This window comes from Aulostomus chinensis, chromosome 10 (assembly GCF_037954235.1).
Source record: "Aulostomus chinensis isolate RoL2024-O1b breed Wild chromosome 10, RoL_Achi_v1.0, whole genome shotgun sequence".
Taxonomy (NCBI): domain Eukaryota; kingdom Metazoa; phylum Chordata; class Actinopteri; order Syngnathiformes; family Aulostomidae; genus Aulostomus; species Aulostomus chinensis.
In genome coordinates, this window is record NC_141329.1 from 15,301,379 (window position 1) to 15,324,761 (window position 23,383).

Here is a 23,383-nt window from a genome sequence, read left to right on the forward strand (position 1 = left end):
CGGCATTCATTCCACGTTGGATGGAGCAGCTCCCAAATCTACAAATATGATATAGTGTATTCAAGACCCAAAACCCTCGCAATCCAGAGTTGAGACCAGGAGGCAGAACTACCTTCTAACAGGCTTCTCTGCACGTCCACTATGAATTACCCACCCAAAACCCCATAGAAACTGGGTATGTCCCCCGACCTTGTCAGTTTTTTCTTTCGAATACAAACAAGAGGACTCAATCACAAAAAAACTTATAAACATTGACAGTACCACCAAACTGATTCAAAATATCTCTGTCATCAAAGGCTGTATTAGTAGATGCATAAATATCTATTACAATGATTTAGTCTTACTGAAACGTGTCTGTGTAATTTTGAGAATATTAGTCTAAATGAATCCACTCCCAGTCTTATTAACCCACCTATTCCTGGAGGCTATGGTGGAGGAGGTAGTGTTGCTGCCACTTTTGACGCAAGTCCAGTAATAAATCATAGACGCTAAATTAACCCTAATTCATTTGTCAGCTTGTCTTAACCAGCAAAACTCTAAAGCCCCATTTGTTTCTGTGTACCGCCCTTGTGGTTCATACTCTGAATTCTCAGAGTTTATATCCAGTTAGGTTCTTAAAACAGTTAAATTCATTATTTTAAGTGATTTCAGTCTTCATGTGGATGTTGACAATTACAGTCTAGGTACTACATCTATCTCTTTTAGACTCAGTTGACTTCTATTCGTCTGTATATGGGCCCACTCACTGTCATAACTACACCCATAACCTCATCCTAACAAGGGGAATTGAAGTTTAACATTTAGTTCTATTTCCACAGAACTGTATTTTATCAGACCATCAATTAATCACCTTTGAATTTGTGTTACAGTACTCAACTACACACCACCAAGGTAAACTGTATTTTTCTGTCTGTCCGATCATGCTGTAGCTAAATTTAAAGATGCAGTCCCACTGGCATTTAATTCAGGGTCATGTCCCATTATAACAGGGGATCCTGTTATGAACCTCAGTTACTCCCAAATTGATCATTTTATCAAAAGTGCAACTCAGAGACATTTGAACTCTATTGCCCAATTAAAAAAGAAAACTATGAAACAAAGGAAACAAGCACTATGGCACAATTCCAAAACTTGATAGCTTAAAAAAAAAAAAACTAAAAAATGGGAGAATATGGCATGCCTATAAACTGGAACAGTCCCATGTAGTCTGACAAGACAGCACTGAAACGTATAGAAAAGCCCTTTGTAAAACTAGAGCTGCCTAATCAGCTAACTCACTCATAGAGGATATAAGAACAACCCTGGGTTTCTCAAAAGCACTATAGCCAGAATGACGGAGCCACAGCTCTATTGAACCAAGTATTCTTGTTTCTTTGAGTAGTAATGTCTTTATGAACTTTTTAGATGATTAAAATTTTACTTATTAGAGATAAAAATCCATCTCCTCCTGCAATCAGCTGACACAACGTTGTCTTCAAACTCAGAAACCTTTGAGTGGGATGTACGCTCAGACATTTACGTGGACTGCTTTTCATCCATTGATCTTCACAAGATCCAGAAGTTTTGGCCAACTATGGACCAATATCAAATTTTCCTTTTTTCTCCAAGATTCTTGAGAAAGCAGTTGCTAAAAAAGGTCGGTGACTTTTATCAAAGCAATAGCTTATTTGAGGATTTCAAGGCAGGTTTCGGGGTTCATCATAGCACAGAAACAGCATTCGTCAAAGTTACTAATGGCCTTCGATAGTAGCATCAGATGAGGGTCTTGTGTCTGTGCTGGTCTTGTTTGATCTTAGTGCAGCTTTTGATACCATTGACCACACATGAAACATGTAATTGACATTAAAGGAACTACATCAAGCTGGTTTAAGTCAAATTTACTAAGTGGATCTCAGTTTTTGCTTGTGAATAATGATTCTCTATGAGCACTTACACACAGCTACGGTTTTCCACAAGGGTCTGTGCTTGGATAGGTATTCTTACTATATTTATAATAATTAATAATAATTAATATATTTGCTTCCATTTGCTCTAATTGTGTGCTGGGCCCAAAACACCTAATCAACATTATCTAATGAGATAGGTACCATGGGTAGCATTACCTTGGTCTCCAGCACGACAATTAGGAATCTGGGAGATATCTGTGATCAGGATCTGTCCTTAAACACCCACAGGAAACCAATCTCCAGGACTGCCTCTTCTTATTTATGTAACATTGCTAAGATCGGACACATCCTGTCTCAAAAAGATGCAAAGAAACTAGTCCATGATCTGGTCAATTTCAACCCAAATTACTGCAATTCCCTCCTATCTGGCTGTACCAATAAGTCTCAAAAGACTGTCCAGCTGGTCCAAAACACTTCTGATCATATATTGACAAGACCTACTAAATGATACCATACTGTACTGTACTTACTTCTCTTCATTGACTCCCTGTCAAATACAGACTAGAATTCAAAATTCGCCTAACATAAAAAGCTCTCAACAATCAGACACCACGTATTACATGCCTTTGCTGTGATTTTGGTCTATACAAATACAAGGGAAAGGGTTTGGGAAAGGACTTTTCTTTAGTCCATTATTTCTGGGGACTTTTTTTGGAGTCTGTTATTTTTTTCTGGGTCCATTATTTCTGAGTCTGGCATATTTGAGGACTTTTTCTGAGTCTGGTGTCTTTTTGTCTGAGTCTTTTTATCTGAGGTCTAACACCTGACTGAGGTTTGATTGACACCAAACCCTGAGACCTGAAGATGTCCTAATATGAACTGCAATTGAGGGTGCTGCAGTAAGCAATAAAAAAAAAAATTGCTTTTAATATGAACAAATAGGGCAGCACAGTGGTGCAGTAGTTAGCACTGTTGCCTCACAGCAAGAAGGATCCGGGTTCGAATCCAGGTTGGGCTCGGGCATGGGATCTTTCTGTGTGGAGTTTGTATGTTCTCCCTGTGCCTGCATGGGTTCTCTTCGGGTACTCCGGCTCCTTTCCACTATCCAAAGACATGCAATTGGGGACTAGGCTGATTGAATACTCTAAATTGACCGTAGGTATGAACGTGGGTGTGAATGGTTGTTTGTCTCTCTATGTTGGCCCTGCGATAGACTGGCGACCTGTCCAGGGTGTACCCCGCCTCTTGCCCGTAGCCGCTGGGATAGGCTCCAGCCCCCCCACGACCCTTAACAGGAATAAGTGGAAGAAAATGGATGGGTGGATGGATGGATGGATGAACAAATAGATTTGTCTTTTAAGGCCACTTCAGGCTAGTTAGAATGTCGAACGTGCATGACACAACTGCTTATGTCATGCTTATGTCCAGAATTGTTCAATACGGCATAAATATCCACCCACGAATAAATAGAGGGTTCCATTAAAATATACTCATAATGCCAAGCAGACAAATACAAATACAGAGTTGATATGAAAAATAACTTAATGTATTTGTCTGTTTGGCATTCAAATATACTAATAATGCCAAACAGACAAATACGGAGGGAGGTAGACTGTAATTTATGTAGTTTAAGAGCATTTTCCATCCATCCATTTTCTTCCGTTTATCCTGTTAAGGTGGGGGGGTTGAGCCTATCCCAGCAGCTTTTAGGCAAGAGGCAGGGTATACCCTGGACAGCTCGCCAGTCCATCACAGGGCCAGCATGTATAGACAGACAAACATTCACACTCACAGTCACATCTATGGTCAATTTAGAGCATCAAATTAGCCTCGTCCCCATTTGCATGTCTTTGGACTGTGGGAGGAAGCCGGAGTATCTGGAGAGAACCCACGCAGGCACAGGGAGAACATGCAAACTCCACACAGAAAGATCCCATGCCCCAGTCGGGGCTCGAACCCAGAACCTTCTTGCTGTGCTCTGAAACTACATGAACTACTGTCCCCCTCCCTGTTCCTTAATCCACCTTATTACTGCAGTGCCACTTATGTACAAATCATAGTCAAACACAGGCCTCTGCCTGTCAGTAAGTAGTCAGTGTTCAGGTGTGGTCGTTATGGACTTATTGCTCCTCCACGTTTTGCAGAAATTTTGTGATTCTGCTTACATACAGACAATCACAGTGATGAAAGCATGATCTTTCACCCTGCAGGAATGGCAAAGGTAAAAAATGCTGATCATACAACACTTTTCTCACAGTATAAGCCATTGTTACATTATGAACTGTTATTACATGATGAGTTGCTACATTGTTGGGCTCATAATGTAATAAATTGTTACATTATTACCTCATACACAAAGATGTTATTACGTTATGTGCTCATGATTTTATTACATTATGAGCCATTATTACATTATGAGTTGCTACATGAATCATTCTTTCCAGTTAAATTAAAGGTTCAGTGGAGACACTCGAACAAATAAATGGTATTTCAATCTCGGTTTACTTACCCTCCACACAGGAGGAACTCACTAGATGGCCGACGACCTGGTCCAACTGGTTGGTCATCTGAGGGGGAAGAGCGATGTTAACCAAAACATGAGTTTCACTGACATCTAAACAAGGATTAATGAGGTGATTCAATGTCAATCAAAATACCAGCTACATACAATTCTCACTGAGGGAGAAATGAGCTTATCAGAGAAAAACAGAGATTGTGACATGAAGTCATTTGCTAACAATACCAGGTCTGAATCTATGTAGCTGAACCATGTACGGTGTTCCAAAATGTGGTCATTTATTTCATGCCCATCTGCAATGTTCTGCAGTGGTTCAAGTAATATTTTTTTATTTTTACATTTACAATCAATTGAGTAAGTTTGGTGTATTAAGCAAAAAAAAAAAAGAAGAAAAATATGGGACGCAATACATTTAGTAAATTCTACAGATTTTAAGAGAAACCATGTGATGAATTTCGCAATGGCAACAAGCTCAAACCACTTGAAAATTCTTGCTTGCATTCAGCTATATTTTGCAACAAAGCTGTAGCACATATGGCTGATTTGTTGTGAATATTTGTAATTTTCAAAAGAGGAAAATCCACAAGAAGAAATGATACAAAAGAGACCAGCAGCATTACTGTTCCACTCTTGATTAAATAACATAATATGTATAAATACATACACTACCAGTCAAAAATTTGGACACCCCATCTCATTCAATGTCCATCCATCCATCCATCCATCCATCCATCCATTGTCTTCTGCTTATTCCTATTAAGGGTCGCGGGGGGGCTGGAGTATACCCAGGACAGGTCGCCAGTCCATCGCAGGGCCAACATACATAAACAAACAACCATTCACACTCACATTCATACCGATGGACAATTTAGAGTGTCCAATTAGCCTAGTCCCCAATTGCATGTCTTTGTACGCTGGGAAGAAGCCGGCGTACCTGGAGAGAACTCATGCAGGCACGGGGAGAACATGCAAACTCCACACAGAAAGATCCTGTGCCCGAGCTGGGACTCAAACCCGGAACCTTCTTGCTATGAGGCGACAGTGCTAACCACTGCACCACCGTGCAGCCCTCATTCAATGTTTTTTTTTTTTTTTATTTTTTACTACTTTCTACACTATAGATACACACTGTAGACATCAAATATATGAAGCAGTGATATTATTGTGGAGTTTGCCCAACCACGTGTGTTTTGTTCATCTAGAGAAGGCTTATGACCATGTTCCCAGGGGCACCTTGTGGGGGGGTACTCTGGGAGTATGGGGTGGATGGCCCATTACAAAGGGCCGTTCATTCTTTCTACCAGAGGAGTTTGAGTCTGGTCTGCGTTACCAACAGTAAGTCGGACTTGTTCACAGTGAGGGTTGGACTCCGCCAAGGCTGCCCTTTGTCACTGGTTCTGTTCGTAACTTTTATGAACAGAATTTCTAGGCGCAGTTGGGTGGTGGAGGGGGTAGAGTTTGGTGGCGGGAGGATGTCATCTCTGCTTTTTGCGGATGATGTGGTCCTCTTAGCTCCCGCAATTGGGGATTTATTAAAACTGAAGGCACACTGAACTAGCATGGCTACCACAGCCTCCAGGAGCAAAATGCCATCCCATCCGGTTTGCATTTAATAGGACCATCATTTATTTTTCAACAGCGACAGTGCTAACCACTGCACCACCGTGAAGCCCTCATTCAATGTTTTTTATTAGGGCCTGAGCCTGAAGGTACTTCAGGCGAAGACCCTGTTATGTTTGCTCAGCAGAGCAACACATTAGCAGCACTAAAAACACACACTAAACAGTGTCCCAGCCCCCCCCTAAACCCATGAGGCAGCTGGGCCAGACGGCCCGGAGCCGGTTTTCACATACACACCATTCAAAACCTGGTACTACACTGTTCTTGCTGTCAATGAGCACACGCAATATGCGCATTATGAGCATAACGCGCATAATCTAATTTCACCCCCTGAACATGCATGAAATTCGCTGAAATTCGGCACAATTGTCCGGTCTAACTAAACATTCACTAATCAAAAAGAAAAACACCACAAAAGTCTATAGCGCCACCTAGGGAGCCACACAACAAAAACATAACTTTTTTTATAATTTACAGCGCTATAACTCCTCCCACGAAAGTCCCACAAACATGGGACCAACACCGTTGGACTCGTCTCATCAAGACGCAAAATTCATACACTCTGACCCCTCACCTATCTACAACAGAATGTCCACAAATTGGACAAAACTGTCAAAATCAGGACTTTTTTTACTCCCCGAACAAAATCTATCTCCTCCTAGGCCATTAATGCTATCGCTTCCAAACTTTCACACATTACTCTGCCAACTATGCTGATTAAAAGTTGCCTAAGGTTTTTAAATGAATTACTCGGTTTGGATTTTACAAGGCATCAAAGTGGGGGAGACACGTTTCACGCTTACAATGGAAGTCTATGGGGAGACCGTGTCCTCTCAGGGTACATACTGTCAAACAAACGCTTCGCACGTCTACACCATACATCCCACAGCTTTACAAAACACACCACTGCATTCCTGACAAAAATCCCTAAAAAAAATATGGTATTATGAGTCACTCTTGACCAATGTAAGCTGACTTATTCCACTTTTCCACACTACAATTCTGTTCATCCTCCTCTGCTCTCAACTCTAGCACAGCTCAAAGACAGAGCAGTGGGGGAGGGGTTCTTAAAGGGCCAGCTCTCAACTCTGCACTCACTCTCTGCATCACACTCAGGCTTCTAACTCCTAAACTACAAGGCCTACACACTCGACCAAAACACCGTTGGAATGGAGGCGGTGTCAACGACGCGGCCACAGGCCGCGCGGGGGCTCAGGCCCTGACAACGCTGCTTGTTTTCTTTATTTTTACTACTTTCTACACTATAGATATATACTGTAGACATCAAATATATAAAGCAGTGATATTATTGTGGAGTTTGCCCAACCAGTCCACATGTGTTTTGTTCATCTGGAGAAGGCTTATGACCATGTTCCCAGGGGCACCCTGTGGGGGGTACTCCGGGAGTATGGGGTGGATGGCCCATTACAAAGGGCCGTTCATTCTTTCTACCAGAGGAGTTTGAGTCTGGTCTGCGTTGCCGACAGGAAGTCGGACTTGTTCACAGTGAGGGTTGGACTCCCCCAAGGATGCCCTTTGTCACTGGTTCTGTTCGTAACTTTTATGAACAGAATTTCTAGGCGCAGTTGGGTGGTGGAGGGGGTAGAGTTTGGTGGCAGGAGGATGTCATCTCTGCTTTTTGCGGATGATCTGGTCCTCTTAGCTCCAGCAATTGGGGTTTTATTAAAACTGAAGGCACACTGAACTAGCATGGCTACCACAGCCTCCTGGAGCAACATGCCATCCCATCCGGTTTGCATTTAATGGGACCATCATTTATTTTTCAACAGGAAAAACAGGATGTGTAAGGGCTTGTTGGACCAAAAAGGACAGTGATGGAGTGCTGGCCAACAGTCACCTGACCTAAACCAAATCCAAATGGTTTGGGATGAGATGGACTGCAGAGTGAAGGCAAAAGGGCCAACAAGTGCTCAGCATCTCTAGGAACTCCTTTAAGACTGTTGGAAAACTATTTCAGGTGATTATGTCTTGAAGCCCATCGAGAGAATGCAAAGAGTGTGCAAAGCAGTAATCAAAGCAAAGGGTGGCTATTTTGAAAAATCTAAAATATGTTTTGAGTTATTTCACACTTTTCTGTTGACTACATAATTCCATGTATTCATAGTTTTGATGGTTTCAGTGAGAATCTGCAATATAAATAGTCTTGAAAATAAAGAAAAAACATTAAATGAGAAAGTATGACCAAAATTTTGACTCGTAGTGTATATACTCTACATACACTGTATTGAGAGATTCATCAAGGAGACATTCTAAATATAATCCCAATCATACAAAGAAAATGATACAGCAACATGTGTAATCAAGAATTAATAATATTAAACAAACTAAGTCTACAGAGTTTCATTTACCATCAAGATCAATCTCATCAAGACTGTATATTTCGTAAGCAGAAATATACCAGAATAATGCCTTCACTTCAGTGCCTGTTGCGTTTCAACCTGCACTGGTGCCAGGATTTGTGACTCAGCAGCAGAAGAAAAGCTTTGGTTGCTGAGCAAGAGTAATTAAGGGTTGTTTTTTTGCCTGTGGAGAAATATTTTCTATGCATGACAGGTGTGAAAAACTTTTTTTTTTTTCAGACATATAGTAAGAGAAAATTCTAAATGGGAGAAAACTGGTCAAAGATACAGCTCGTCTTCTGCTCCTTAGTGGCACATAGGTAATCTGATGTTAGGAGATGCCTCAGCTCTTTGGTCTGCTTTAAATAAACCCCAGTACTTTTTCGTGGGATAGTCTGGTTCTTCAGGGCTGTGAGTGATATGGTCTAGACTGAAAGAAAGCTTCATGTGTACCCACCAGGATTTTTTGCGCCACCTATTTTCGTTAATCCTCTATTTTAAGGTTGTGCCAGGTAACATGCTGTCCAAATGATACATTCTAAACCCTTTAATGCATCTATTCCAAAGATTACAAAAAGAAAATAGCATAACTTTTGAAGTAAACTACATATAGAAACAAATAAACAATAATTCCAAAGAATTCTGATCCAAGGACCAGGACGCCATGGAGGACATTTACTACCGTTTATCCAGTTAAGGGTCACAGGAGGGTTGGAGCCTATCCCAGCTACTTTCGGATGAGAGGCAGGGTACACCCTGGACAGGTCGCCAGTTCATGACAGGGCCAACACATATAGACAGACAACCATTCACACTCACAGCCATGCATACGGTCAATTTAGAGTATCCAATTAGCCTAGTCCCCACTTGCACGTCTTTGGACTGTGGGAGTAACCCAGAGAGAACCCACACAGACACAGGGAGAACATGCAAATTCCACACAGAAAGATCCTATACTCAAACAGGGGCTTGAACCCAGAACCTTCTTGCTGTGGGGCGACAGTGCTAACCACTGCACCACCATGCCCCCCCCCCCCCCCGCTGATAAAGTCCTTCATTCAAATTCCAAAACACACCTTGAACACCTCACGGCCAAGTTTTATCTCATCTCTCATGTGCAGAAAGCCTAACTTCAGAGTCACTTGCTACAAGACAACAGGACCAACAGAGAATCAGTAGCACAAAAACCTAGAATCCGACTGTGATAATGAGGAGGAAGAGCTGGAGATGGCAGAGATCGACTTTGACATTCTCTTTAGTGATAATGTGTAGTTTAGAGCAACCAGGTCATATCTAGTCCATATATGTGCACAATCAGATTTGATGACCTGATGTTTTTTTTAATCCTTGGATCAAAATTGTACACAAAAATCTGTTCATATCTGTTTGTGTGTAGTTAACTTCAAAAGTGATGCCATTTTTTTCTTTCTTCTGAAAAAAGACACTGCAAAGATTAAGAAAAGGCAAGTGGAGACAAAAAAGATCAGCCCTAAGCATGTGTAAAAAAAGATATATGATATAAACTTTTTTTTTTTAGATATTCTTTCAAATACACTTTCAAGAGCATTAATGATCAGAAAAAGGCAAGTTAACACTATGTTGTAGTTAACCAGTTTTACATGACAGCTCAGATACTTTTCATGAGAAATATTACAACGAAGGGACAATGCTGCCTTACTTTCAACTAAACACCTCCTCTGTGGTTTGAGGCAGGGTCAAGAATGAAAAAAAGGTTAAATTGTACAAGTAATGTCATTGACGTGCATTTTTTGGAATTACAGTGGCCTCTCTATTCCAAACCTGTGATGTTTCTTTAAAATGTTTTGTGTGTTTGAAAAAGTGACAAAAGCTAAATGGACAGAATACAAAATTCCAATTTACATCAATGCACATAAACATACTTGTGAAAACAACCTCATCTTTGAAACACAACACATATGGAGTATAGTGTCCGCATTTTTCCATAAACAGGATGAATCAGCTGATCGACAAAGCTAACCAAGAGATGATGTGCATTCTTAATATTTTGGAGGAAAAATGAGGTAGGTATTTGTATATACAAGATATATGTGGGGTGACATTTACAGCTGTCAGCCGAGATGTGGGGAACCAGGACAAAATCATCAGTGTCACAGGAGGAGTTCTTGCTGCTGTTGCTTCCTGCTGACTCTTTGGACAGTTGCAGGTAGTTGGGCGGGCCAAGTGGTGGGGATGACAAGCCATCTTCTGCTAGGGTCTGCGTGTCTGGGTGAGACTGTGATCGCAGAAAAACATAGAGATTGATATTGTGGCTCCTGATTCATGCAATCAAGCTTCCAATCAGGGCAATGATGACCATCAAAGTAATATGATAATTCTGTTACAGAAAACTGCATCATTTTGTGAAAATAACTTGGCCTGGCTTCTCATTGATGCTGGGAATAATATAAACATTATCTGCAGTAAGGGTAACTACAGCATTAAGGTAACTCCTGATGCAGAAATTATTTCAAACAAATTATATCAAGCTCACAGGAGGGGAGTTATAGCGGATACATGGGGAGCTGCCACAGGAACTGTCTGTCACTGCACTCAAGGTGCTAGGGACAGGCACTGGACACGCTGAGGGAAATAAATACAAGAACAATCATACTTTAATCCAATAGGATGACATGAAATGCACTAAATGAAAGTGCTTTGAGGGGGGTGCCCTTTCTGCTTACATTTTTTAATGGTCGACGACGACTGCAGGAAAGGATGGCTGAAAAATGTGTCTGCAAAAGGTGGTCAGGAAAACAGAGGAGATATGACAAGTCGTGTCATGAACATAAACACAGGTCTCAATGTATATGCAGTGGGGCAAAAAAGTATTTGGCAGCCACCAATTCTGCAAGTTGTCCCACTTCAAAAGATGAGAGAGGTCTGTAATGTTTATCATTGGTAGACTTCAACTGTGAGAGACAGAATGTGAAAAAAAATCCAGGAAATCAAGGAAAACAAGCAAGAATTCTGGCCCTCACAGACCTGTTACTTCTTCATTAAGAAGCTCTTCTATCTTCCACTCGTTACCTGCATTAATGGCACCTGTTTGAACTTGTTATCTGAATAAAAGACATCTGTCCACACCCTAAAACAGTCAGACTGCAACCTCTCCACCATGGCCAAGACCAAAGAACTGTTAAAGGACACCAGGGACAAAATTGTACACCTGCACAAGACTGGGATGAGCCATGCTACAACAGGCAAGCAGCTTGGTGAGAAGAGATCAACTGTTGGAGCAATTATTAGAAAATGGAATAAATACAAGATCACTGACAATCTCCCATGACCTGGGGCTCCATGCAAATGATCTTGTGAACGGTGAGGAAACAGCCCAGAACTACACGGGGGAAACTGGTCAATTACCTGAAGAGAGCTGGGACCACAGTAACAAAGGTTACTATTAGTAACACATTACGTCATTATGGATTAAAATCCTGCAGTGCTTGAAAGGTCCCCCTGCTTAAGCTAGTACATGTCCAGGCCCGTCTTAAGTTTGCCAGAGATCATCTGGATGATCCAGAAGAGGATTGGGAGAATGCCATGTGGTCAGATGAGACCAAAATCAAACTCTTTGGTATAAACACCACTCACCCTGATGGAGGGGGAAGAATGCAGAGTTGAATCCTAAGAACACCATATCCACTGTGAAGCATGGGGGTGGAAACATTATGCTTTTGGACTGCTTTTCTGCAAAGGGGACAGGACGACTGATCCATATTAAGGAAAGGATGAATGGGGTCATGTATCGTGAGATTTTGGGCAAACACCTCCTGCCATCAGTGAGAGCAGTGAGGATGAAACGTGGCTGGATCTTCCTGCATGACAATGATCCAAAACACACCACCCCAGGCAAAGAAGGAGTGGCTACATAAAAAGCATTTCAAGGTTCTTGAGTGGCTTAGGCCAGTCTCTGGACCTCAATCCAATAGAGAATCTGTGGAGGGAGTTGAAAGTCTGTGTTGCCCATCGACAGCCCCAAAACATCACAGCTCTTGAGAAGATCTGCATGGAAGAATGGGCCAAAATACCAGCTCCAATGTGTGAAAACCTGGTGAAGACCTACAGGAAATGTTTGACCTCTGTCATTGCCAACCAGGGTTACACGACAAATATTGAGGTGAACCTTTTGTACCAATGATGAACATTACAGACGTCTCTCATCTTTTTAAGCGGGACAACTTGCAGAATCTGTGGCTGCCAAATACTCTTTTGCCCCACCATAAAGCTACACTTCGTGACAACACATGTACCGGTTTCAGTGTCAATGATGTCACTCACCAAAGTCCATCCTGTCCTTTTGATTCCTCTGCAGCAGCCCCAGCAAAAGGTCACGAAGTTGTTGGGATGTCTCTCTCGGTATGCTGGGCAGGAAGAATATGAGAATATTAAAATACTGTGAGGTATGCGTCTTCAAAATGTCCTCTTTCTTTAACTTACATGGGTTGTAGATTCTTGCTCTTCTCATAAAACATCCTCAGGTCTTGGGGACTATTAGCCTAAAATCATTATTACAAATTAAATTCCCAACCAAAACACATCCATTCACACACAGAATTTGCTACGCATATTATTCACCTGAAAAGGTGGCTTGCCAACCAGACACTGATAGACGACTGTCCCAACACTCCACAGGTCAGCCTTGGCATCATAGTTCTGGGACATGATGACCTCTGGGGCCTGATGGAAGAGAGGTCAGAAGTAAGTTCCAGAGCAGTGATGGTTCTGCAAAGATTACATGCTGCTGTCAATGCTGATAGAATTTTTTTTTCAGCAACTCCAGAAACATTATGCTTTCAGTAATAAAACATACTGACCATGTACATGGGTGACCCACATAGTGTGGCTGCCATCATGTTGCTTTGGAGGTACCGTGCAAAGCCAAAGTCAGCTGCAAGTAATAAACATGAAACAAACCATCAATACATAACTTGTGTTATGACTACGAACACAAAGTACTATTGGAGTCATTGTACACACTTTGAACAGTAAGACAGACATAAAAATATATGTCAATTGCACCAGTCTGTGCACCCATGTGTGGGTTCATTTTAAAAAGCTTCCCTTCAACTAGCTTTGGTGGTTTCCTGCTGCTCCCGCAGATTTCTCGCAATAACAGCGAGATGTAGACACACCAGGCTCTTAAAGGGAGTGAGCAATGACATTGCGATTGGTTCTGCCCAAAACAAACACTTGACTCATGCTAACCCCCATTACTCCTTGCGCCTGACCGTGCACCCAAAATTTTCATCAGTGAACTGATCTGAATGACTACCCAAAAGTCACTTATGTTATATTCATTACCCCTAATTTACACAGGGCATGCCCACCACGTTTTAAATGTGCCATAGATGCTGGAACTTATCAAGGCTGTTCTAATCAATGATTTGGTTTACACCAGAACTGCCTTGGCACATGTGAATGTCCAAGAAGCAGCCTGGTGCCCTGGTACCCTGCCTCACAGGGAATACACAGTGAGTCTATTTTTTGACAGAAAGCACATCAATCTGCAGAGAGCAGATTGTGCCTGATGGGAAGTCCCCAAACAAATGGCATGGCAAATCGATTCAGTTTTCAAAATAAAACACCACTCCTTAAATAAAACGATACGATATGACCCTTTGTAGATGTGATACAAACACATTAACAAAGACCAAATCAGAACCTGAGCAAGTTACAATGCAACACAGGGGAAACACTGCCAGTGGAAATTGCAGCTCTGCAAAAGATGGATAGGGATGGCATTGCAGCTGCATAGGTGTGACCATTGTAAATGGGGCTTCATACCCTGCAGGGTAATTCAGACCAGAAATTAAGCATGTCTGTTTCTAGCCATAAATAGTGATTAGCCAACAAAGGATCATGCAAATTCCCTTTTTACCAGCTCTGTGCTACATATTTACATAATTTACTTGCCCCTTTCCTGTTTTACTAATGTTACACAACATAACTCTCCTATCAGTTCTTCTTGCCCTCTATGCTCACTAGCAATGTACAGGTTCAGCGCTGATGCTGCTCAACACTTACACATTCTAAAAACTAATTCAAGGGACCTTTAACACAAATGCCTGGCAAGAAGATAAAAATTTTAATGTCTTGATTTAAGTCACATTCTAAATAGCAAACATTATTTTCATAAGTTGTGTTAAAATAATAATTTTGGTCATTACATCAATTTAATATTGTGTGCCATTCAAATTTAAATTTCTGAATTAATGGATTTAAAAAAGAATTCAGATGTATTAACTCAAATTGGCTAGACAAAATTTTCCCCATATTGGTTCAAGTCCTTTTCCCTCTTAACTTGACTTTGAAAATTGAAAACAGTTAAAACCTACTTAGATGACCTGTAAGCTGAAGCAGAAACATAAAAATGGACATTTCCACAGTAAATATGATTTAATTTTCAAACATTTTTTACTAAAACAATAGATTTGGTTATATTCTGAACTATAATATGACAGTTGACAGATTTTGGCTACAGCGACGACTGTTGATAAAATTTGTTGCTAAACTTTAAATCATAATTAAGTACATTACATTAAAAAATTTCTGTGGAAGATGAACTTGGCACAACATTTGAATTTATTTCAACTTAGGGTTTAGGGTTAGAAAAGATCATTTCAGCTGAAGGTTGGGTTCTAAGGGTTTACAGCTGATCTAGACACAGTTCATTTCTGATCCTTTTTCTTGTTCATGGGTTTGTCCTCCTCTGGCTCTCTCTCATCTGCCTGCTCATATACATAATCATCCAGGTACACACAGGCACACGCACATGTATATATGCATATATCTATATATATAGACTTTGTTTTCTCTTCTTTGCTATTTTTTGATAGGGTTTCATTTATGTCTATTCTATGATAACAGTGCTGTGAATGAATGTTTAGGAGAGTGCAATTTCCCTGGCTGAATGTCCAAAAGGGATTAATAAAGTAGTCTGTCTGTCTCTCATATTGCCAAAGTACCGCTGAAAAAAAATTAAAGAGAACCAGCATTTCTCTTGCAATGCGTTACTTCCAGCATTGTTTATTTACCTATTTTGATGCGGATACCACTGATGTTGGACTTCTTGCGACCCACATATGACAGCAGGATGTTCTGAGGTTTCAAGTCACGATGAATGATTCCCTTGCTGTTAAGGATGCGCATGGCAGCAGCTATCTGTTGGAGAAAAACCCGCAGTGTGTCTTCTCTTAGGGTTCCTTTGGCTGAACAAGAGGAGATGGGAAAAAAAAAAATCACCAGAAGGAATTTGATTCAAAATGGGGCTGTTTGTCAATACATTTTTGTTGATGCTGAAACATTTCTGTCCATCAAGCTTTTTTTACCCCCTTCAAATACCTAATTCCTTCTAATGTCAAGTGAGGTATTACATAATAGAATAAAATATATTACAGACTTCTCGAAATAGATTACTTATCTGAAAAAATTTGATATTGTTGCACTTGGGCTACAATATACATCAATATTGATATATCTGTGAAAAGCGGACGTCTGTTGATAGATAACCCTGTTTTACCAATATAGTGGATTGTAGCCAACTCCAAACAACAGCCTCAGACTTGACTCAATATCAATTCACAATTAGGAAACTTTTGAAAAAATTCTGAACAGGCCAGTGGCTTTGTGCATGTACTCCAAGCACATGGGTTCTGTAATGAAAGTACAGGGTGACTAATTAAAATCAAATACTAACAGGTGATCGTTTGCTGATTACAGTAATTTTAAAACTTTAGCTTTGCTGTTAGCATGTTATTCACATATTAGCGTGCTCAAATATTAATAATAGCAGGTTGCCTTGTGATTGCAGTCAGTTATAAATTGTGGCATATTACCATCATGCTAACATGTAAGTATGCTAAATGCTAAAAGCAGCTGCAGACATTCTAATTTTATCATTTATAAATTTTAGCATATTAGTGTGCTAACATGTTAGCATCATGCAGCTAGCTTGCAGATTACTGTCATTTAACTTAGCATTATGTTAACATAATACGGGCATGCTAACAGCAGCAGCGAGTGTGCCATTTTCTATCATGTAGTGATGCTAGAACTCTAGGTTGCTGTTGTGTTACCATTTTAGCAACTTCTTGTAAGGCATCAATTGCCTCAAGTGGACTTGATAATGTCAACTGTTACAGCTATCAGACAGCAAGCAAGATCTCTTCAAGGTATTCCTGTGATATCACGATCACGCTGTCATATAGTATACTATGGTTTTAAAGGGTTACAAATTATGCATATGATTAATTCTTCTGGGGGGACACAGGGAACCAGTGTAACTCTTTGTATGTTCTCCCCGTGCCTGCGTGGGTTCTCTTCGGGTACTTCTGCTTCTTCCCACCGTCCAAAGACATACAATTGGGGAATAGGCTGATTGGATACTCTAAATTGACCGTAGGTATGAATGTGAGTGTGAATGGTTGTTTGTCTCTATGTGTTGGCCCTGCGATGGACTGGCGACCTGTCCAGGGTGTACACCGCCTCTCGCCCGTAGCCGCTGGGATAGGCTCCAGCCCCCCGCAACCCTTAACATGAATAAGCGGAAGACAATGGATGGATGGATGGAACCATGATGTGCACACATTCTCAAGCCGTAACAGGCACAGTCACATGACTTTTCCTCCTCCTCTTTTGTGGCCTTGGTAAGTGCTAACTTTATTTTTATGATCAATAATATATATATACATAACAGACACAGCAGTGCGTTGCTTACCTTGTAAATAGTCAGCAAGATCACCTCCATTACAGTACTATGCAGGAAGACAAACAATCGCAATTAGTAAAAACTTCAGAAGGAGATTTTATGTGCATGCATATATGTGTGACCATGTGTGCTTATGACATATGTGAAAATAATAGCTCAGATAATGTTAGGCTCATCCATTAATCTGCTGAAGGCAGGAGGTTAGTCATCTATGCTGACATCCTCTGAATGCAGTTAGCCCTCAAGAGGGCCAACAAGAAACCAGATGGATGGGGAAAAAAAAAAGGATTATGTGTTGGGGGATTTGGGATATTAATGGTAGGAGCGCTCTGATCCTTCTTGTCTAATTTTGGGTTTAAACTCTTTGATCAGTAATCTTGATGAAGAGTGACCAGTGGAGTGATTAAGATGACACACTCTCCCAAGAAATTGATTCCCCCACCCCCCTCAACTGAATGGTCAAAAGGTACAGTGCTGTTTTCAATGGGTTAATTTAATATGTCCACTCACTGTATCAGCTGGATCAACAAGAGATGCAGCCTCTGCCAATCTGCCCCCAAAAGAAGATACATTTGAACAACAAGTGTGCAGAGCAATGTTCCAGACAGCGAATATGGTGCCATAATCATATCCCTAAACCCTGGTTGTGCATTCCTTCAGCTATTACTAAGACGCAAACTGTGGACAGAGTGGAAAGTACCAATGTCTCTCTGTTGGCGTTCTCTGCAAAGAGTTCTGCACCTGCTGTGTAGAATATCAGAATGTGTCCAAAAATCTGTCTGAATCACCTGACATTTGTCATTGTAGTAGCTTCACCACTTACAGACACACATCTGCACTTATGTGCAGCAACAATGAAAGATCCAAATACAATGGAAGAAGGTTGGAATAAGAAATAAAGGCAGAAAATGGAAGCACATATTGTTATTAGCATAATGTTATAAACACACAAGAGTAGAAAAAGGGGAGTGTAGTGATAGCTTAATTTGATGCTGGTTTTGTTTCTTGAAGTGCTTTGCAGTTCCCTCAATTGCAGTTCATGGAGAACAAGCTTGGTAATGTGCTCCAGAACCCCATCCCAAATACTGACAGACAGATGTTCTATCAAGGTCTGATATTTCATATTTGGATATCTAAAGTTTGAATGTGAAACAAGTGTCCATGCTCTTTTTTAAATAAGGAAAAGCAATTTAAAATTTGAAACTGTTTGAAATAATCTATTATCAATCTAATTATTATTATTTCTTGTATTTTTTTTTTACAATTCAACAATTCTACAATTTCATTTTGCAGACGCTTTTGTCCAAAGCGACGTACAACACAAGCAAGAATTCAGACGTAAGGAAAAACCCATAGGAAGCGCAAAAGTGCTTCAGTTGTGATTTGGTCACAGGTATTGCCATCTAGTGGCAGAAGAAGTGTTGCCCCCCCCCCCCTCCCTTTTTTTTTTTTTTTTTTGGACAAACATACAACATCACACAACACAGTTCGTGCTACATAATCACTAAGTGCTGGGTCTCGGACCCTCTGACTTATTCTACCCCATAGGACAAAGAGGAGAAGAGTCAGGTTAAGTGCCTAGGTGCTCTCTGAACAATTGAGTCTTCAATTGTCTCTTAAAAGTAGAAAGGGACTCAGCAGTTCGGTAGTTCGTTCCACCATTTGGGAACAACAGAAGAGAAGAGTCTGGCTAGAGATTTGGAGCAGCGCTGGGCTGGAAGCACCAGGCGTCTTTCGCATGCAGAGCGTAGTGGGCGAGAAGGAGAGTAGACCTGGATCAGGGATTCCAGGTAGGCTGGAGACGTTCTTGTGATTGTTTTGTAAGCCAAGAGAAGTGCCTTGAATTTGATCCTGGCTGCCACTGGAAGCCAGTGAAGAGAAACCAGCAGCGGGCTGACATGTGCCCTTTTGGGCTGGTTGAAGACCAGACGTGCTGCTGCATTCTGGATCATCTGCAGAGGCTTGAATCAGCATGCAGGGAGGCCTGCCAGAAGAGAGTTGCAGTAGTCAATGCGTGAGATGACAAGAGCCTGAACCAGAAGCTGTGTGGTCTGTTGGGTCAGGAAGGGTCTGATCTTCCTGATGTTGTAGAGGGCATAACGGCAAGACCGAGAAACTGAGGCCACATGAACCTTAAAGGTCAGCTGGTCATCAATCATGACACCCAGGTTTCTGGCTGAGTTTGTGGGCACAAGTAGGCTCGAGTCAAGTTGGACACTGACCTGAGGCTGAACAGATGGACAAGCTGGAAAGACCATAAGTTCAGTCTTAGACAGATTCAGTTGAAGGTGGCGTTCCTTCATCCATGTGGAGATGTCAGCCAGACACGCTGATATACGATCTGAGGCCGTTCTGTCATCAGGTGGAAAAGAGAGGAAAAGCTGAGTGTCGTCAGCATAACAATGGTAGGAGAAGCCATGGGAGCGGATCACTGCACCAAGTGAGGTGGTGTACAGAGAGAAGAGAAGGGGACCAAGCACTGACCCCTGAGGAACCCCAGTCGATAGGCCATGTGACCTAGACACCTTTCCTCACCATGACACTCTGAAGGATCTGCCTGTGAGGTAGGACTTGAACCACAACAAGGCAGAACCAGATATGCCGAGCTCAGAGAGTGTGGAGAGGAGAATCTGATGGTTCACCATGTCAAAGGCAGCAGACAGGTCCAGCAGAAGTAGGACAGAGCACTGACCAGCAGCTTGACCTTGTCTCAGTGACTCCGTGACTGACAGGAGTGCAGTCTCAGTGGAGTGGTCACACCTGAAGCCAGACTGAAAAGAGTCAAGTAGGTTGTTGTTCCGCAGATGTTCAGAGACCTGGTTAAATACTGAGCGCTCCAGTATTTTTGACAGGAATGGCAGAAGTGATACTGGCCTGTAGTTTTCAACCTTGGCGGGGTTGAGATTAGGCTTTTTGAGCAGTGGGGTGACACGGGCTTGCTTAAAAGTAGCAGGAAAAATGCCAGTTTCCAAGGAGGAATTGACAATGTGTGTGACTGCAGGTTTGATAGTGGGCAAAATGGTCTGCAGGATGCCGGTGGGTATTGGATCGAGAGGACAAGTTGTAGGTTTTGAGCTCAGGAGAAGTCTGGAGACCTCATCTTCACTCAGAGGAGCTAAGGAGAAGAGTGAAGCAGCAGTGGCAGGTTGGTGCTGACTGGACTGGTCAGAATCAGAGAACTGGTTGCTGATTGCAGCAACCTTTTCAGTAAAAAAGGAGGCAAACATGTCTGAAGTCAGTGCAGTGGAAGGCTGAGCAACTGGAGGAGAAAGCAAGGAGTTAAACGCCATAAACAGTTTTCTGGAATCAGAAGTGGCACAGATCTTGTTCTGATAGAAGGCTTTCTTAGCGGACTGTAAGCATGAGGTGAAGGAAGCAAGTTTCTGTTTGTATAAGGACAAGTCAGTGGGTTTTAATGTCAAGGCAAACCCAATCTTTTGTTTATGTAGAAAATACTGATTAAAGTCAAGTCAGTCTTATTTGTATAGTGCCAAATCACAACAAAAGTTATCTTATGACACTTTACAAGTAGGGTAGGTTTGGCACCACACTCCTATAATGAATGTACACCCAACAATATTCCATGAGTAAGCACATCTTGTGACAGTGGCAACGTAAACCTTCCTTTTAACAAGGAGGAACATCAGGCAGACCGAGGCTCAAAGGTAACCGCCATCGGCTTGACCGGTTGGGGGAAAAGAGAGTAGGTAGGTTTGGGGCAGAGACAAAGACAGATAATGAAAAAAGACAGACATACAGAGGGAGAGAGAGGGACAGAGATAAAGAAAGAGAGAAAGGAGAGACAAAGAATGAAAGACAGACGAGGACGTGAATATGCCGGAAGGAGGAAGACAAGCGGAGAGAAAAGGTAATGTTCATGTTTCAATATTTCTGCCTTATATCTCTGTGTTTTAGAGGACTGTAATTTTTGGTAACCCCACACTTAACTTTATTGGGTTGCTCACATTCTGACCATTTGGTGATATAATCACCTGGTATTCCAAGCTCCAAATGTAATGACCATGAGTGGGCAATGAACATTAACATGTAGGCTGTTATACAACCCATTTGGAATGCCCTATTATTTGGATGTTTCAGAGAAGGGGTATGTCTGAGGAAATAAATTTGCAACATAACTGTACTAGATATCTCTGTACAACAATTGGTTATTTGTTTAATAGCAACCTGGACAAATCAGTGACGTTGTTTTCGATGGGAATTTATATTTTTAAGCAAGATGAGAGAAACAGTAAAGGAGCTCTTCTCCAACCACCACAAAAGTACAATTTCCACCTAAAGTAATGCTATGCTTAGTGGACAATATTTTAGTATTTCCTCGGGTAAATTACATTCTGACACTTTGGTGATGTAGGGCAAACCCCAGTTTCATACCTCAGCAAATCTGAAGGAAAGAATGCCCATTAAAAAGTGCTGAGTATTTTCTGTGTCCTATTTAGCAATAATAAGCAAATATGACAATATTGATGGCTGCACGGTGGTGCAGTAGTTAGCACTGTGGCCTCAGCAAGAATGCTCCGGCTTTGGCAGCTTGGTTTTAAAGGGTTACGAATTATGCATATGTTTAATTCTTCTGGGGAGACACAGGGAGCCAGTCTAACTCTTTGCATGTTCTCCCCTTGCCTGCGTGGGTTCTCTTCGGGTACTCCAGCTTCTTCCCACCGTCCAAAGACATGCAATTGGGGATTAGGCTAATTGCATACTCTAAATTGACCGTAGGTATGACTGAGAGTGCGAATGGTTGTTTGTCTGTATATGTTGGCCCTGCGATGGACTGGCGACCTGTCCAGGGTATACCCCGCCTCTCGCCCGGAGCCGCTGGGATAGGCTCCAGCCCCCCGCAACCCTCAATAGGAACAAGCAGAAGAAAATGAATGGATGGATGGACAATAATGACAGTAATAAACAGAACAACGGTCATATTTTACTGTACATTAACCCACAGTTGGACTGATACTGAATGTTTAACTTTCTTCCACTCCTTAATATTGGAATCTGCATCCATCCAAAAAATCCAGCATCCATCTGGCTCTTGTTTAGAGCTCTCAACGGGCCTGAAAGTTACAACCCAGTCCGACCCAGCCCGCAAGCTTTACAGCCCAAACCCTACCCAGTATAGAGGACCAAAACTGCCAAAATTAAAAATAAATAAAAGTGAAAATAAAAACAACAAATGGAAAAAAAAATTCAAAAATTTAACCTGTAATCAACCAAAGAAATTCTTGGTCGACTGAAGCCCTCAAATTTCGACTAAAAATCGATTAATTTTATATATGAAAAATATACTGTCAACTCTCAGCACAAAACCTGTTGAGGAATAATTAGACAATTGTTTTTGTCATGTTATAATAACTGACCGACACTATCATTTGTCCTGCGCACAGAGCAAGACTGAACAGAGGAGCTCGGCATCACGGCTGAGACACAAATAGACTTTTAACTTAAAACTTTACTCTTAAACACAAAAGGGCAAGTCCACTGTAAGAATTTTTGCGATTACAACAAAACAATTATTAGACTAAAATATTGAAATGTCAATTCCCATATGTTCATATACTTAAAACTGACGGGGCAACCTAAGGTGGACAAGTTAGCTTACCATTTTTAGGTGATACGCCGTCGTGTTTGTCGTGGAGTTGTGATATGCAAATTGATGTTTGCAAACTTTGCATTCGACTTTTTTCCCCATGATCTATTTTCATGAAATGCTGCCACGCTGCAGATGTCTTTGACATGGTGGACGAGGACTGACTTTAAATGAAACCGTCAAAATTAAATATACATTCATCAAACCACCAGACATTGGCCTAGTATTCTTCAGTCTGTCTGTCTCTTGCGGGTCGGGCTAATCCAAAATAGCAAAAACAAGGGGGGTGTTCAAAGATAGATTGTTATTTGTGAAACAGGGGTGCTTTCGGTACTTTCCTCCTGATGAAATTAACGTGGCAAAAAATCAACCAATCAGAATTTCACCCTAATAAATACAAAAATAAATATATAAATATAATTAAATATCAACAGATAAATAAAAGCACTGTGCTCTCATATTTATTCATTTCATGCTGCAGACAATGTCAGCATGAAATGCAGAAGGAAATGTTATTCAAATGAGGGGGCAGTCGTAAGTGTGTCTTGGGTTGGACTGTTTGCCTATTGGTTGACCGACATGTGAGTGCAGAAATCAACTAGGTATCCCTGCCAACAGCCACAGCAAGAAGAAGTATACAGGGAGACACAGCTTTGATTGCCATGT

General features: G+C 41.4%; 1 protein-coding gene across 2 annotated transcripts in view; it reads right to left on the reverse strand.

The window, feature by feature from the left end:
- The window catches only part of ulk2 (unc-51 like autophagy activating kinase 2), an 81,888-nt gene that overhangs the window by 25,366 nt on the left and 33,139 nt on the right, over nucleotides 1–23,383 (reverse strand). For both annotated transcript variants that reach the window (XM_086216147.1, XM_086216146.1), the window contains exons 5-14: nucleotides 17,122–17,158; nucleotides 15,440–15,613; nucleotides 13,220–13,293; nucleotides 12,981–13,082; nucleotides 12,843–12,901; nucleotides 12,684–12,766; nucleotides 11,087–11,137; nucleotides 10,897–10,985; nucleotides 10,470–10,638; nucleotides 4,396–4,453 (exon numbers count right to left, since the gene is read on the reverse strand). In XM_086216147.1, coding sequence (XP_086072273.1) covers nucleotides 4,396–4,453; nucleotides 10,470–10,638; nucleotides 10,897–10,985; nucleotides 11,087–11,137; nucleotides 12,684–12,766; nucleotides 12,843–12,901; nucleotides 12,981–13,082; nucleotides 13,220–13,293; nucleotides 15,440–15,613; nucleotides 17,122–17,158 — 896 coding nt within the window. The remainder of the gene's footprint in view (nucleotides 1–4,395; nucleotides 4,454–10,469; nucleotides 10,639–10,896; nucleotides 10,986–11,086; nucleotides 11,138–12,683; nucleotides 12,767–12,842; nucleotides 12,902–12,980; nucleotides 13,083–13,219; nucleotides 13,294–15,439; nucleotides 15,614–17,121; nucleotides 17,159–23,383) is intronic.